The 15,857-nt window shown below is 38.3% G+C and overlaps 1 protein-coding gene, 1 non-coding gene and 1 pseudogene across 3 annotated transcripts in view; 2 read left to right on the top strand and 1 right to left on the bottom strand.

Moving 5' to 3' along the window:
- The window catches only part of Ints4 (integrator complex subunit 4), a 102,953-nt gene that overhangs the window by 74,057 nt on the left and 13,039 nt on the right, over nt 1-15,857 (bottom strand). For both annotated transcript variants that reach the window (XM_003468530.5, XM_005003183.4), the window contains exons 4-6: nt 10,471-10,577; nt 2,761-2,946; nt 1,457-1,507 (exon numbers count right to left, since the gene is read on the bottom strand). In XM_003468530.5, the coding sequence (XP_003468578.1) occupies nt 1,457-1,507; nt 2,761-2,946; nt 10,471-10,577 (344 nt within the window). The remainder of the gene's footprint in view (nt 1-1,456; nt 1,508-2,760; nt 2,947-10,470; nt 10,578-15,857) is intronic.
- LOC111756379 (voltage-dependent anion-selective channel protein 2-like) lies at nt 3,549-4,492 on the top strand (annotated as a pseudogene).
- On the top strand, nt 7,464-7,565 carry LOC111756420 (small nucleolar RNA U13). The gene has a single exon (XR_002790902.1). It is a non-coding gene; the product is annotated as a small nucleolar RNA U13 (small nucleolar RNA).

The raw sequence follows: 15,857 nt of genomic DNA, 5'->3' as shown, positions 1-15,857 counted from the left end.
GCCCCTGTCAGTTACTCTGGGAGTATTCTGACTAGTCACCCTCCTATCCCATATCTGAAAGCAGAACCACAGGCTAACAGATACACAGAATTGCATCAAGCCTGGCAAAGCCCACTGCCAGACCACAGTATTGCTCTCATAGATGGAATCACCAAGCATGGGTTTTTTTCCCATCTATAAAATCAAAGCACAAATTTCTATTCATTTTGGCTTGAAAGCACTGTGTTGTTTCAATCTATTCACTCTTCCTGAATATCCCCACTCCCGCTAGGTAATAATGACTCTAACTAAGTATCTACCTCCAGCTCAGATTTCTCCTGTGCTCCAGACCTTTAAGACTATCAAAGGCCTGGAACTCTCTTCCTGAATGTCCTCTCAGCCTTTCAAACTCAGTATTACCAAAACTGAACTCTTCATGAAACCAAGTTCTACCCCAGAGTCTATCTTGATTCCCTTATCACTCTCACTTCACTATTTTGAGGCCCTTAATATTGCTTGCCTACAATACATAACATAGTCTTATGCTATCAAGCATCCAAATTAGCTGAATAGCTTTCTAATAACATTCTCAATCTTCCCTCCCCAAGTAGCATTTAGTACTTAGCTTCCCACATCATTTTCCCATAGGGAGAAAAGGCGATCGTCACATAAACACAAGCATTCTGGACCACTCTACTTCATCTTGTGAAAGTATAAATTTGGTTTACAAGTCACAAAGATTAGTTAACTATAATCTTCCCCTAAGACATAAAATTACTATACATCCGCTACAAAATCTGATCTCTGAGCATGGGTTTGGATTATCTATCACTAGATTCATTCAATTACTACATATCATTAGATTCATTTAATTATTCCTAAAAATACTACCTTCTAAGGCTTTTTGGCTAGGCTGCCTATCAGCTTTCCCACAGTTTATGCCATTCTTTACAATACTACTACATTCATGTGACACTTTTTCATATAATCCCATGGTCATGGTCAGTTCCTGTAGAAAAACTAGTTTACAAAGTATGCTGCCTAGCACTGATTAATGTATTTTGAAACTTTGTTGTAGTTTTATTTCTTTTTTTCTATCCTTGAAATAAAAATGGATTTGGTGGGGGGAGACAAAAACAAGTATGGTGCCCAAGGCTGACTTACGGCCCAACCAAAGAGAGATCAGCAAGACTACCATTTTCTTTTTTCTAATCACTCTGCTTTTCTTCTAGCCCATGGCAGCCCACAGTATTGCTACAATCTTCCTAAAAATCTTCTTCACATGTATTAATGCTATTCAATAACGTATCTCACATTTTTGTCCTGAAAAGTATGCTTTGGGTATGATGCACATTAATCCCCACTAATATATATGGTCACTATTGTTAGCTAAAATCTTTATGTTTTCAAATTCAGAGAACCAGTGTGCCCCTCCCAGTTTTATGATACCTCCCCCCATGATAATCAATTAAAGTACCTGATTATAAACTGTTTGGTGCAATTTCAGTCCTCTTTCATGGAGCTGCAACTACATAATGAACATATACAGTTTTAAGTATTTGTGAAAAAAATCAGTATTTCCAAAGTTTCCCCTTGATCTCATATATTTTCCCACATTACATCATAATATGGTAACCCCTCAGCCATAATCAGTGCTGTAAGAAAAAAACATGGTCAAAGATTTTCAGTGTAAGTACCCAAGCATTAATAAATCTAATCAAATATAACCCAGACTATCCCAAAGGTATAAGAAAAATATGAAACAGTGGCAAGACAGCCAAGAGAGGGGGCTGGGAGTGTATCCCAGTGATAAAACACTTGCCTACCATGACAAGGCCATGGATTCAATCTCCAGAACTGGGAAAAAGAAAGAAAAAAGGCTAAAGGTGGTATATGTCAATATTCCCAGGACTTGAGAGGCTGAGGTAGGGCATCACAATTTTGGGCTCTGCCTCATACCCAGTTTCAAAAAACAAAAACAAAAATAGCCAAGAAACAAATTGTTAAATGGTTACTACCACTTAAGCCTAAACAGCACCCTCTTCAGGTAATTTTCAACTAATGTCTGCAACATGCACGATACAACCAATACCTGTAACAAGTCACATTTCTCATTGTTGGGAAGAGAAATAGAGGAGGAATTTGACTTGGTATCATATTATAAAAGGTATATACCCAGGAGTGGTAGTACACACCTGTAGTTATAGCACTCTGGGAGACCGAGGGAGAAGGGTAGCGAATTCAAACCCAGGCTGAGCAATTTAGTGAGACCCTATCTCAAAGTAAAGATAAAAAGGCCTGAGGATATAACTCAATCTAAAGGCCCAGGTTTCCATTTCTAGTACTGGGGGGCAAAAAAGATACAGTCATCATCTGTCAGTGATACAGAAGAAAGCTACCAGAGAAAGCAAAGTATGTATGTTTTAGTTCTATGAGGCTACCACCAACACCTTCCTAAAAGTATGAATCAGGTGTATGCTGGGGGATTCAGAATGTCTCCATGATAGCACTAGCCATGAATTTTTTTAAAAAGTATGCCACACTAGTAGTGGCAGATGTCCATATTCCCAGCTACTGAAAAAGCAGAGGCAGGAGGATCACTTGAGAGTCAAGATCCTCAGGGCCAGTCTAGACAACATAGGAAGATCTCATTTCTTCAAAAAAGATGAAAGAGAGAGAGAGAGGGACAGAGGGAAAGGAAGAGCAGAGTGAAGCAGAGCGAAGCAAAGCAAAGCAAAGAGAAGAAACTGTCCCAACTAGTTTTCATAAAATCACTCTTACCATGGCTTTAATAGCTGCTGTCCTGACACGCGGATCTTGGTCACTGAAATAATCCCCTATAATCTTCTGAACATCTCTGGCAGTTAGGCCTTCTGCATCTTTTGTGACACTTTTCTCCAAAGAGCCAAGATTGCCAAGTAATTGAAGGCATTTATTTCTTACACCATGAGATGTATCTGTCAGGTGCTATAAAAAGGAAAGAAACAAAAGGACATGATTAAGTCACACTTTAGAACAAACAAAAACACCAAAACAACTCTAGGGATGATTTCAATTACCATATTCTCACTCATCTGTCTAGTATCCTACAGCTTGGATACAGACTTCTATTTTCTCCTCTATTTATTTATTTATATTTATTTATTTGTACCAGGGATAGAACTCATGACCTCATGCTTGCCAGGCCAGCACTGTGCCATTCCCCTCTATTTATATTTCCAACAGAAAGCACCTGGTCTTGTGCAGAGTAGGCACTTTAAAATTTTTCTCTGGGCTGACTAGTAGTGCACTTTACTAGCAATATGAGAACTGGGTTCAATCTGTAGTGTGCACACATGTGCACACACACACACACACACACACACAGTCCATGAATCACAGTAGGCAGTATGATCAAAATATAAGGTGAATGTTTAATTTTATTCCTTTACTTCGCACTCCAACCACCACAGCTGCAACCCAACCCCTCAGGTAACCTCTTTGAGAGGTCTTACTGTGTCCACCCACAGCCTTGCACACTGCCTATATGCATTTCTGTCATATGCTGAACTTTGGCAAAGACACCAAAAATGTTTTCAGTGAGGGACTTTATTTTAGGCCAGTGAAACTGAATACAAAGACAAAGTAATTCAGTGCTGTGGAATTGGCAACATCTGGTTCATCTAATACAGACACTGGTAAAGTTACTGGGACTTTAGAGGCCAAACAGACATGGTATAAGTACAGTCTAACATTTGCAGAAAAATGGAATACTAATAACACTCTAAGATAGGCTGGGGATTTAGCTCAGCGGCATAAGCACCTGCCTTGAAAGTGGGTGGTTGTGAGTTCAATCCCCAGTACTGATAAAAAAAAAAAAAAAAAGAAAAGAAATAACACTCTAAGAACAGAAATAGAAACCAAGACCAGATCTGTCAAGGTGTGAAATTGATATGCAATATTATCTTTTCATCAAACATGAGAAAGCAAAGACATAAAATCAAGTCCTCTTATAAGATGGGGTGATTAAATCTCGATTCTGATGTTGTCTTTATGAGACTTCCAAGCCATGGTTCAGCTACCTGGTTATGAAGGCTAACTTGCTGGGTACCAGATAATCTTTGTCAGTCCAAAATCAAAGCTAACAAGGAAGAACCTACAGTGGATACTGCACTGAAGACTTCGAGCTACACACTACAGTCAATAATGGGGAAAAAGAAAACCTGAAAGACTGATTCATCAAACAGTATGTTAAGTTCCTGACACTTCAGTAAACCCTGCTTGGACATCAGGTACCAAGAGCACTCGTTTTAGCACTGCAGCTAAATAGCTGTTGGATCCTACTGCTTTCACTTTTGCAAAGATGAATAACTCTGTTTTAATTGGAGTGTATCACTCTCAGACTCTGAGGCCTGCAGTGACCCTTACACTGTCTGTTCTGGCAGACAGGAAAAACATTAATGCTGGAGGCAACAAACTTGAACCTACCCTGAAATTGAAGGCTGTGAAAGAAACCCCTGACAATGAATACTAGGATTGGCCTAATATAGTTTCATTGTGACCAACAGGCTTTTATCCAAACTCTCTCTAAGAAAGTGATCAAGTAAAGGATGATCTGAACAAGAGCCATATTTAAATTTTTAGACAGTTATTTGCTTGTTAGTTTGTAGTTGAATTGATTACATAGTTATCAATACTACAGCCATGTTACCACCTATACCTTGAATGAATGTGTGTGTGTGTGTGTGTGTGTGTGTGTGTGAGAGAGAGAGAGAGAGAGAGAGAGAGAGAGAGACAGAGACAGAGACAGAGACAGAGAGAGACAGGGTCTCACTATGCAGTAGCCTTGAACTCATGGCAATCTTCCTACCTCACCTCCCAGAATGCTGGAATTACAGGTGTACGCCGCCACACCTGGCTACCTATATAATTAAATGTATTTGATTTTTAAAATGCATTACAGTGATGAAATATAGATTTTTATAAAAATTGAAAAAATTGGCAGCACCGTTCAATGCATTTTTATCATATCTTATACATACATTCATGAAAGAAAACTTCCAGAGCTGTTTCAGAAAGTGGCAAGAGCTGAGCATGCTGGTATGTGCCTAAAATTGTCACTCTCAGAAGGCTGACACAGGAAGTTCATCACAAGTTCAAGGTCAGCCTGAACTATATAGCAACTTGCCTCAAAAAAGAAATTGGCAAGAATGATGAGATAACTATATTTGAAACAAATAGGAGTTTTTGAGGAGGATTAACAGCAATGTATCTTTTGTTGTTTTGTTTTGTTTTGTTTTTGAGGCAGGGTCTCACTCTGTAATTCAGGCTAGCCTTGAACTCACTATGTAGCCCAGGCTGGCCTCAAACTCACGGGAATCCTCCTACCTCTGCCTCCCAAGTGCTAACAATATGTATTGCTATAGTACATCACTGTAATACTTTTTAAAATTTAAATATTCACTGTATACTGTATCTAACAAATTCCAACATAACATAAAAATATACAATTTTAAATGCTTAATATGAGGCAAAAATTCCTTATGATGAATGTTATATATATCTAAAATGTAACAATAAAATTTAAAAACTGAAAAAAGTAAATTTCTTTTTCTTGAGATGCAGTCCGGCAATGTGGTTCATAAATACGAAGAAAGTATGATAATATGCCAGACACACTGCACACACCTATAATCCCAGCTACTCAGGGGGCTAAGGCAGGAGGACTGTAAGTCTGAGACAAGCCTAGATAACTTAGGGAGACCATCTCAGAATAAAAATCAAAAAAGACAAGGGGGAAAAAAGAAAAGACAGTTATAACTCAGTAGTAAAGCACTAACTTAGCATGTACGAAGACCTGGGTTCACTATCCAATATTGCAAAAACTAAATAAATAAAACTATTACATAAATGTACTATATAAAAGGGCAGGTGCTGTGGCAAATACCTGCAATCCCAGAAATCATCAAACTGTAGGTTTTATTAGTCAAAAAAGAGAAGAGCTAAACTAGTGGTACACACCTGTAATCCCAGCACTCATGAGGCTGAGGTAGAGGATCACCGTGAGCTCGAAGCCAGCCTGGGCTACACAGTGAGTCCAAGGCCAGCCCAAACTACATAGCAACACCCTGTCCCATAAAACAAAATAAAAAACAAAACTTATTAAAGGTGGATGTAGTGTCACATGCTAATAATGTTCCACTTGTACTCTGGGAGGCCAAGGAAGAAGGCTCACAAATTCAAGCACATCCTAGTCAATATAGGAACTTAGTGAGACCATGTCTAAACACTGGGGATGTACGTAGTGACAAGGTCAAGAGAAGGGCCAGGGATTTAAATCAGCAGCCTAAGTGTCTGCCTGGCAAGCATGAGGTTGTCAGTTTGATTCCCATACCAGAAGAGAAGAGAAAAGAAAAAGAAAAGAAAAAAAGCAAAGCCAGGCATGATGGGGCACTCCTGTAATTCCAGCACTTGGGAGGCTGAAGCAGAATAATCACCATGCGTTTGAGGACAGCCTGGGTTACACAGTGAATTCAAGGCTAGCCTGAACTATGTAGTAAGACCCTGTCACAAAACACATACATACATACATACATACATACATACATACATACATGGTTCAAGAAAAACAGTATGTACACAAAGATAAATACTAAATGTAGGAAAACATTGACTATTGGTAAATCAGGAAGAGGATTATAAAGAAAATTGTATTATGATTGCAAAGTTTTTGTAAGTTTGAAATTACTAAGGAGTCTAGATTTGTGCTATACTCAACCAAACCCAATGTTTTAATCACTTTTGGTTTTTTTTTGGTTGTTTGAGACAGAGTCTCACTAGGTACCCCTGACTATCCTCGAACTCAAAGCAATCCTCTTGCCTCAGCATCCTTAATGTTGGGACTACAGGACCGTACCACCAAGCCCTCTTTCTTAGAGAAAGACACCAACATCTAATCTGGCACTAAGCCAGAAAGTTAGCATCTTTCATAATTTCTTCTTCCTCACCCATGTTCCACTGATCATTAAATATTTTCAATTTTAGTCCTCAATTCTATCTACAGTATATCTTTCCATCACTTTAATCCAAGCTATTATGACCTCTCATGTGAAGTAACACCGAAACTAGTCTTCTCCATAGCCACATGACCTCATCTCCAATCAGTTATCAACAATACAAGAATAAAATGTTGCAATGCAAATCTAATGTCACCTCCACACCTGTCACTCAAAACACTTTAATATCTTCTCAATCATATCAAGCACTCTAACATTCTACTTCTAAACTCAAGAGTTCTTTTCTTTTTTGAGACAGGATCTTGCTGTATAGGCAGCATGGACTTGAACTCACTATGAGGCACAGGCTGGCCTCAAACTCAGCAATCCTCCTGCCTCACCCTCCTGAGTGCTGAGATTACAGGTGTATGCCACCATGCCTGAAAAACCAAGAGTTATTAAAATTTTTGGTCTCAAGATCCATTTATGCCATTAAAAACTATTAAAGAGATCCTCAGGTTCATAAGCGTGATGATTGGGTGTTCATGCTCTATGCGTGACATGTGCCTCCTTTCAACCTTGTTATGATCTTGGCACATTACCCATCTGACATAAAAAAAAAAAAAAAAAAACTATTAAAGACTCCCAAAGAGCTTTTGTTTAGGTAAATTATATCCATCAGTACTAATTAGAAATTAAAAACAAAAATTTAAAATGTTAATTCCTTAACAAAAAAATTACTCTATTTTTACATTCAATCTGACATGCTGTTTTGTCTAGAGGACAAAATCTAGTCTCTGAGATACGCAGTTCAAAAGGGAAGATCCCACTAACTCTTCATGCGATTCCTAACAATTCAGAGTCCTCAGGCCACACTTTGAGAACAACTGTGCTAGCCTTACCACTGTCTTTAATTTGTTTTAACTTAATATGCTTCCGCCTGCCACAGAATCTTTGCATATGCTTCTCCTTTTGCCTTAAAATGCTTTCTCTACCCATGCTTTATATCCCCTTTGTTTAATTTTCTACCATGTCCTAAGTCATTAAAGCTCAGACTCAATTAACATTCCTTTAGAAAACCTTCACTAAATTCCCTAATTAGATTAAGCCCTACCCTCATGCCCCATATCCCTCTTTTGGAACAATTAAAAATGCTTTCATTAAGAAACACTACTCTTAGGCCCCATATTCCTCTTTTGGAACAAATGAAACAGTTTCAACTAAGACACACTAATCGGGCATGGTGGCACATGCCTGTACCCCACCACTCAGGAGGCTGAGGCAACAGGATTGCTGACAGTTTGAGGCCTGTCTGGGCTACACAGTTAGTTCAAGGCCAGCGTAAACCATACAGCAAGACCCTGTCTCAAAAAAAAAAAAAAGGAATACTAACCTCACTAACTTAATAAACTACCATTTGTCTTTTAAAACCCAAGTGAAATGTCATCTCCTCCAGAATGGTCTTCCTAATACGTCTCTCACTGTCAAGGACTTTCTTCACTCTTTTCTGCAAGCAACTTTTATACTTCATACTTGCTTCTATTAATTGCATGAAGCATACTATCACATATTAGGTTTCTCTCATAAGTCTACTGGATCATGAGATCCTTAAACAAACTCAGTGGTGCATAGTGATACATCCCTGTAATCACAACACTCTAGGAGGCTAGTGAAGAGGAATACAAATTCAAGCCTAGCCCAAGCAACTTAGTTAAGACTCTATCTCCAAAAAAAAGAAAGAATAAAGAAAAAAAAAGAAATGCTGAAAAACTTTACTATAATTGAGCTGCAAATCTCAGCACACACAAATACACACACACACACACTTACCCAAAGATACAGGAGAAGACAAGGCAACAAAACTTTGCCTTCAAAAACTCACCACTCTGTAGGGGCTGGGGATTAAGCTCAGCAGCATAAGCGCCTGCCTTGCAAGCAGGCAGTTGTGAGTTCGATCCCTGGTACCGATAAAAACGATAAAAGACAAAAAAAAAAAAAAAAAAAAAAACTCACCACTGGTAAGCAGTCCCCGCACTAGCGAGCTGCAGGCAAGCCGGGAAGAGAACCAGTCACCATCTCCCGAGATCCAGCCATGTTGGATCTTAGGGCGCTGAGCAAGAAAGCAACAGGCTCTGTTTCCTGGTAAGCAGCCATGGCACGAGCAAGTGGCAGGCAAGCCAGGAAGAAAACCAGTCAGTGTCTCCTGTGAGGCTACCAGCACACAGGCTAAGAATCAAACATCCCATCCCCCACCCCGTTAGTAACTTGGAGCAGAGTTCTGAGCATCTCTTGGGAGGATGACCCTATGCAACATAGCAAATACGGAGGATTTCCTTCTATATTCTCTTTGAAGGCAAACATTGTCTTCACTGTTTTGCTTTGTTCTGATTAACTGTTTTGCTCTGTTCAATATTCTGTTTTGATTGGTATTATAATGTTCCGTTTTGGTTTGATTTTGCTAAACCTGATTGAATGAACAACTATTGTGAAGATAATGAGATATACTATGGTACCCATTACTGTTATCCCAGTATCCTGCTATGAAGTTCTGTACCAATTTCACTGCATTGTCTCGATTGGCTTTGTTCTGTTGTACTTTTACTACCTTCAAAATAAAAACAAACAAAAAACTCCAAAAAGTACATGTACCATTTAAATAAAGTCTTGCTATGTTTGTTTTGTTTAAAAAAAAAAAAAAAAAACAAAACCTCCCTACTCTCCCAAAGCTAATCTATGGGACATTGACAAGGAGGAAATCAAAAACCACACAGCTGAATTATTTGAAATGACAAAAGACATTTTAAAAAAACAGTAAGGTGCTCAGGAAGCTCAAAGAATATAAACCTAAACAGATAATACACCGAAAACGACCAGTGACACTAAGGCAAAGGTAGCTGAGCTAAACGTAACATGATACAAAACATGAAGGACTAGTTTAGAAAAGAATTACAGTCCATGGAAAGGTACCACACAGATACCCAGAAGACTAAAAATTCTATTTAAAGTATGGGCAGCAGAGCCAGGTGTGGTGGAGCACACCTGCAACCCCAGCACTCAGGCAGTGAGGCACAATCTGACACACAGGTAAGGAAGGCAAATAAACTTTAAATAGCCATGATCAAAAAGAACTTCTCCACAACACATCATACTCAAAATCTCAAAATTCCAGAAGCCCAATACAAGAACAGAATTTCAAAAGCTGTTAGAGAAAACAAGAAGTCAGTTACACAGGTGAGCCCATTATAATTACAGCAGACTTCTTAAACCTTAAATGACCGAAGAGCTTGGAGTGAAGCATTTCAAACCCTAAAAAGAACACAACTTCTAGTCCACACTGATATAGCCTGAAAAGCTATCTTTCAAAACTGATGAAAAAATCAGATCTTTCCATGACAAACCAGCACCGTAAGAAAGTCATGCCCACAAACCAGCACTTCAAAAACACATTAAGGTTATCCTACAAAGAGACAATGAAAACAATGCCAAAAAGTCAATTAAAAGCTCAATATTGGCTTACCTTGCAGGCTACATCAACTAATCGTGTTTGTATGGCTTGGTTCTCTGCTAGCTTGGTGCCAATCGCAAGCAAAGTATCCAGCAACTGAGCTAGGACTTGGTGAGATTCTAGAAAAGAAGGTGGGAAGGTGAGTTACAGAATTCAAAAGGAGAGCATTATAAATACTAATTTATTTTGGTAAAGAATGTAGAATTCTGTCAGCTGTATTCTACTGTCTAATACTTCGTCTCTTCAATTAAAAGCTATATTTCTAAATGAAGTTAAGTCTAAAAATTTGAGTCTTACACAGGATTGGGAATATTTACAGAGTAGGTGCTTGAAAATGTTCAGTGCTTGAGTGAAGGATTTTTAATTGCCTTCAAGATAAAGTTCAAATTCCCTAGCAGGACACACAAATATACATACCAGACCTTCACGGGTAGCTAGCCCTGCCTACCTTTTCTAACTCATCCCTTTCAAGTCTCTGCTAGCACATTTTTCCAACTACTATTAATTTCGCCTCCCCTCATCTTTGCTCAGGCTGTCTTCTCTACCTTGAATGCCTTCCCTATCGTCAAGAAGCACCTACTGATCCCTAAATTGTCACTTGTTACACAGAGCTGGTCCAAATCTCCCAAAAGAAAAGAACTTTTCCTCCTCCTTGTTCTTTAGCAACTCCTACAGCAAGTATAATGCTTTATTATACTTACTTTCACACCAGACTAAATCAGAAAATTGAAAGATCCTTAAAATGTGCCAGAAGCGGTGGCACACGCCTGTGGTGCTAATACTCAGAAGGCTGAGACAGGGGAATCACCAGGAGTTTGAGGCAAGCCTGGACTACATAGTGAAAAGGCCATCTTGAACTAAATAGGATGACCTAGTCTCAAAAAAAAAAAAGAAAGAAAGAAAAGAAAGGTAAAAGAAACAGAAAAAGGAAAAGGAAAGAAACAATGTGTTTTATTTTGTATTCTCATTAGATGCTCAATGAAAGTTTCAGAAACTGGACAAACAGCAAAATTCAAATAAACCTATGGTATATTAATCTTCTTGTTTGTCTAAATATTCTTATGCTCCAAATATTATCCTTATAATGCCGGCAGTGTGCAAGAGAATTTTAGTGGCATTCATATTGTGGAAAAAACAGAATCAAACCAGAGAGAAGACATGCAGTCATCAAGGAGCTGGAAGGCAACTCTGCAGGCTGGGGGAAACAGAATTTCAAATCATTAACCCAGTGTTGGGCTTAAACATATATTTTATATGTTTCAAGCAGGAAGTACAAAAGGCTCAGAGCAGGTTGTTTTATAAATGGTTATATAAGCTGGCTCTTACATTGTCAGGCAGACTTGTTCTGGGCGGAAAGGGGTTTCTTATCATAAGCAGGAAGGTCAGGGACTTGGATGGATAAGTAGAATTAATTGTTGTCTTTAACCAAGCCAGTCTGTCCTTGAAGCAAGTAAGCATAGCAAGACGTACTCTCTGGCTCAGTTATATCTATTCTTTATAAGTTGCAGCTGGCATTAGACTGCCAAAGCTACTTGTCCAAATGGGCTGGGCTTGCCTATCCCATCCTCCATACAGTGTCAGGCTTGTGAGTTTTAAAATTTCCTCTACATTATAATTAGGGGAGTACAGTATTAGCAACTGAACCCACTGGTGCAATATAGTCAGCTTCTTTGTTGGTTTGATCTCTCTAAATTGGTACACACCTATAATCCCAGCACTCGGAAGGCTGGGAGGATCACTTCAAGTTTGAGGCTAGCCTGGACTACAAAGTGAGTTCCAGGCCAGTTGGTTGAATTGCCTAGTGAAACTCTACCTCAAAAAAGAAAAAAAAAAAAAAAATCTCCCTAAATTGACTAGACTGGCCTTTAACTTGTGATCCACCTATGTGAAGCTCCTAAGCAGCTTCAACTACAGGCATGAACCACCAAGTCCAGCTAATCATTTTCATGTTATTAATTATGCACAGATTTTAATTCTGCAGATATCATCTATTGAAGCTACATTATGAGTTTTTTACATTACTAACACAAAAATTCTCTTTAAATTGAAGCTAGGGCATTTGCACTAACCCACACCCAAAAACGCACACTCCCTTTTAGAGAAAAGGTTCACTAGATTACTAAATTGCCCAGGTTTGGTTTGAATTCATGATCTTTCTGCCTCAGTGTCCCAGAGTACTGGGAAGAATACAGGCATGTACCACTATGTCCGGCTTAAATTCAATTTATCAAAAGAAATCATTCATTTAAGAAAAATGCAAACTAAATCATAATAAAGCAAATATGCAAAAAATGGAATACATGATATACAACTGACTATGCCCTGGAAAAACAATTAAATCACTTCTTTTTTTTTGTTTGTTTAAGAAAAGTTTTACTAATATGTTAATATTTCAGCAAAGTTATTGCAACGGGTTTAAAAGGCAGACAGACACTCTGTTACAGGCTACAAAGTAATAAAGGAATTTTATACAATTAAAATATTACATAGACCTATGGGATTTACTGAATAACTACCAGATCCAGAAAAGAAATTAAATCTGAAGGTTAAATCCAGTATTAGCACCTACGGTATCTCTGAAAATAAAACTTTTAACTACTTCATTCTTTCCTAATATATCTCTTAGCTTTTTCTCAAGTACAGTGCTCTCAAACCCCCAAAAGAACGAAGGGCATCCAAAACCCAATACTAAGAACATACAGACAAGGGCTAGGAATATAGACTCAGGCTGAGGGTTTAACGTGTAAGTACTTAACTTTAACCAATCATAAGATTTCTGTGTGCAATGAATACTGTATATGAGTCAATGTATCATAATGTTGTCAGTAGGGTTAAAAATTAGCAATATACAGTATTATTCCTATCAAATTTTTCCCTCATAAGTTACAGTTATAACAAAACTAGTTACAATATGTATTACACTTGCTTATTACACACTCAGGGACACAGCAAAGACATTTATGTGTTGATAGTTTAGCATCCACTTTATTGTGCTTATCTGTGTAATGAACAGGCAACACAGACTGTATCTTCTTGATATTCAAGGTAATGCAATAATATAAAAATCACCAAAGAAATTAACTGGGAATTGCATTAAATACTGCTTTAATTAGGAATAGTTGCTATTATGAGACAAATCATATTGTACATTATTTTCAATGAGATTCAATTCGAGAAACTGAAGAGCAGAAATCAATCTTAGTATTTGAATCAGCAAAATAGGTCATTCTTTGAAATCTGGGAGCTGAGCTAGCAAAACCAGACACACGTAATCCACCTGGAAGAAAGCCTTTTATTAACTTGGGGGAATCAGTCTGCATATTGGTTAAGACAGGACTTCTTGAAGTCAAAAGCCACCTGGGAGCCAGGGACATAGCCCAGCAGTGCAAGTGCCTGCCTGGCAAGCACAAGGTCGTGAGTTCAATTCCTGGGACAAAAAAAACCCCCCAAAAGCAAAACAAAGCCACCTGGGAAACTGGCCCAAGCAATAAAGTGGCACTGGTGGCAGGGAAGAAATAAAAATGCACTGGATGAGCAACTGCATATTTTACTAAATGGCTCTGAATTTAAACAATGAAATGCTTCATGGTGTTTTCTCAGAATTAAATCACTTCTTAGTAAGATTTCCAGTTAAACAGAGTAGTTGGACACATCTATTAATCTCTGCTGTTTCCTAAAACTTTACTAATATGAGAGTAAAAAAAGTTTTTTAAAAAGCAAAATATAATCTTGTAAGGATAAGAAAAACGTAGATAGATGAGGAAAGTCCACAAATTTTTCAGATGGAAAACAAATTGGGAAAACTGAGAAATCTAATACTAAATGCCTCCTGAGAAGGTTTTCACTACAAAGCAAATAAATTGCATCTGTAATACATAAGAAAGACTCAAGAAATGAAGATTTTCAAAAAGGGGATGCAGGCAGGATGAGGCAGGGATATATGCTTGCCATCTCTGTAAGAAGCAGGTCTTAGGAGACTGCAGGAGGCTTCATCCCTGTCACAATGTTCCCTGCACAAAGCCCCCACCACAAACTGGAAGGCCAGACCACCAATGAACATTAGGACAAAAATTCTGGCAGAAATTTATAAGGTCAGGTTGTGGGAAGAAGGTAGTCAATGCATAGAAATCTTCAGTTCTCCAGAAATGCAGCTTCCAGATCATAGGGTTTTTGTTTGTTTGTTTTTTCTTTTGAGACAGTTTCACTATGCAGTTCAGACTGGCCTTGAACTTACTTTATAACTCAGGCTGGCCTCAAACTCGTAGTGATTCTCCTGCCTCAGCCTTGCAAGTGCTGGGATTACAGGCATGCATCACCACAACTGGCAAGATGCCTTAAACTAGAAAACTGGATTATAACCATGTGAAAGCCATGTGTGTGGAGAAGTCCTTATTGGGCATTCATCCAAAACTGTGTCCTTTAGGGTTCAAACTGTATGAGAATCAGGAATATGGAAAGAAGTCATGTAAATTTAAGGGACATAGGAAACCCTCCACTTATCCCAAGTGCTTTGGGAAGCTCAAAAGGTCATACATACACTGGAGAGAAACCCCTGAATGTAAGAAATGTGGAAAAAACTTCAAATATTCTAGTTCTCTGGCAAAACAGAAAGATTCATATGAGGAAGGAGGAAATTTGTGCATGAATAACATGTGTGAAAATCTTTAGCTCTTTCAGTACCCTTCAATAACACGAAAGAATGAATTCTGCAGAAAAATGCTGCATATATAAGCAATATGGGAAAGCCTTCAGTGAATGTGGGGTACATGAAAGAGTTCACACTGGTAGAAACCCTGTGTGTATGAGCAATGCAGGAAAGCACCACACAGGAACTGCTATCCAGAATCAATAACTGGGAGCACATCTTATTAAAAAATTTCGGGGGCTGGGGATTTAGCTCAGCAACATAAGCACCTGCCTTGCAAGCAGGCAGTCGTGAGTTCGATCCCTGGTACCGATAAAAACGAAAAAGACAAAAAAAAAAATAAAAAAAAGTTTCTGCACTGGGGCTGGGGATTTAGCTCAGCAGGTATAAGCACCTGCCTTGCAAGCGTGCGGTCGTGAGTTCAATCCCTGGTACTGATAAAAAAAAAAGTTTCTGCATGTCAAAAGAAATCTCCAGCATAGTGAAAAGAAAACCCACAAACTGGGAAAAAATCTTAGTGAACTGTCCCTCAGACAAAGGACTTCTGTCTAAAACATATAAAGAATTTTAAAAAATCAGATCTCCAAAACTCAAGGACCCAATCCAAAAATGGGCATTTGAGATGAATACATAGTTCTCAGATGAAGAAATACAAATGGCAAATAAATACAAGAAAAAATGTTCATCATCATTAGTCATTAGAGAATGCAAATTAAAACAACACAGAGATTCCATCTCATTCCAGAAAGAATGG

This window comes from Cavia porcellus, unplaced genomic scaffold, assembly GCF_034190915.1.
Source record: "Cavia porcellus strain 051 isolate PalLab524CR breed Dunkin Hartley unplaced genomic scaffold, mCavPor4.1 scaffold_9, whole genome shotgun sequence".
Classification (NCBI taxonomy): Eukaryota; Metazoa; Chordata; class Mammalia; order Rodentia; family Caviidae; genus Cavia; species Cavia porcellus.
Note: the sequence above shows the minus strand (reverse complement) of the source record. Positions and strands in the feature narration are given on the sequence as shown.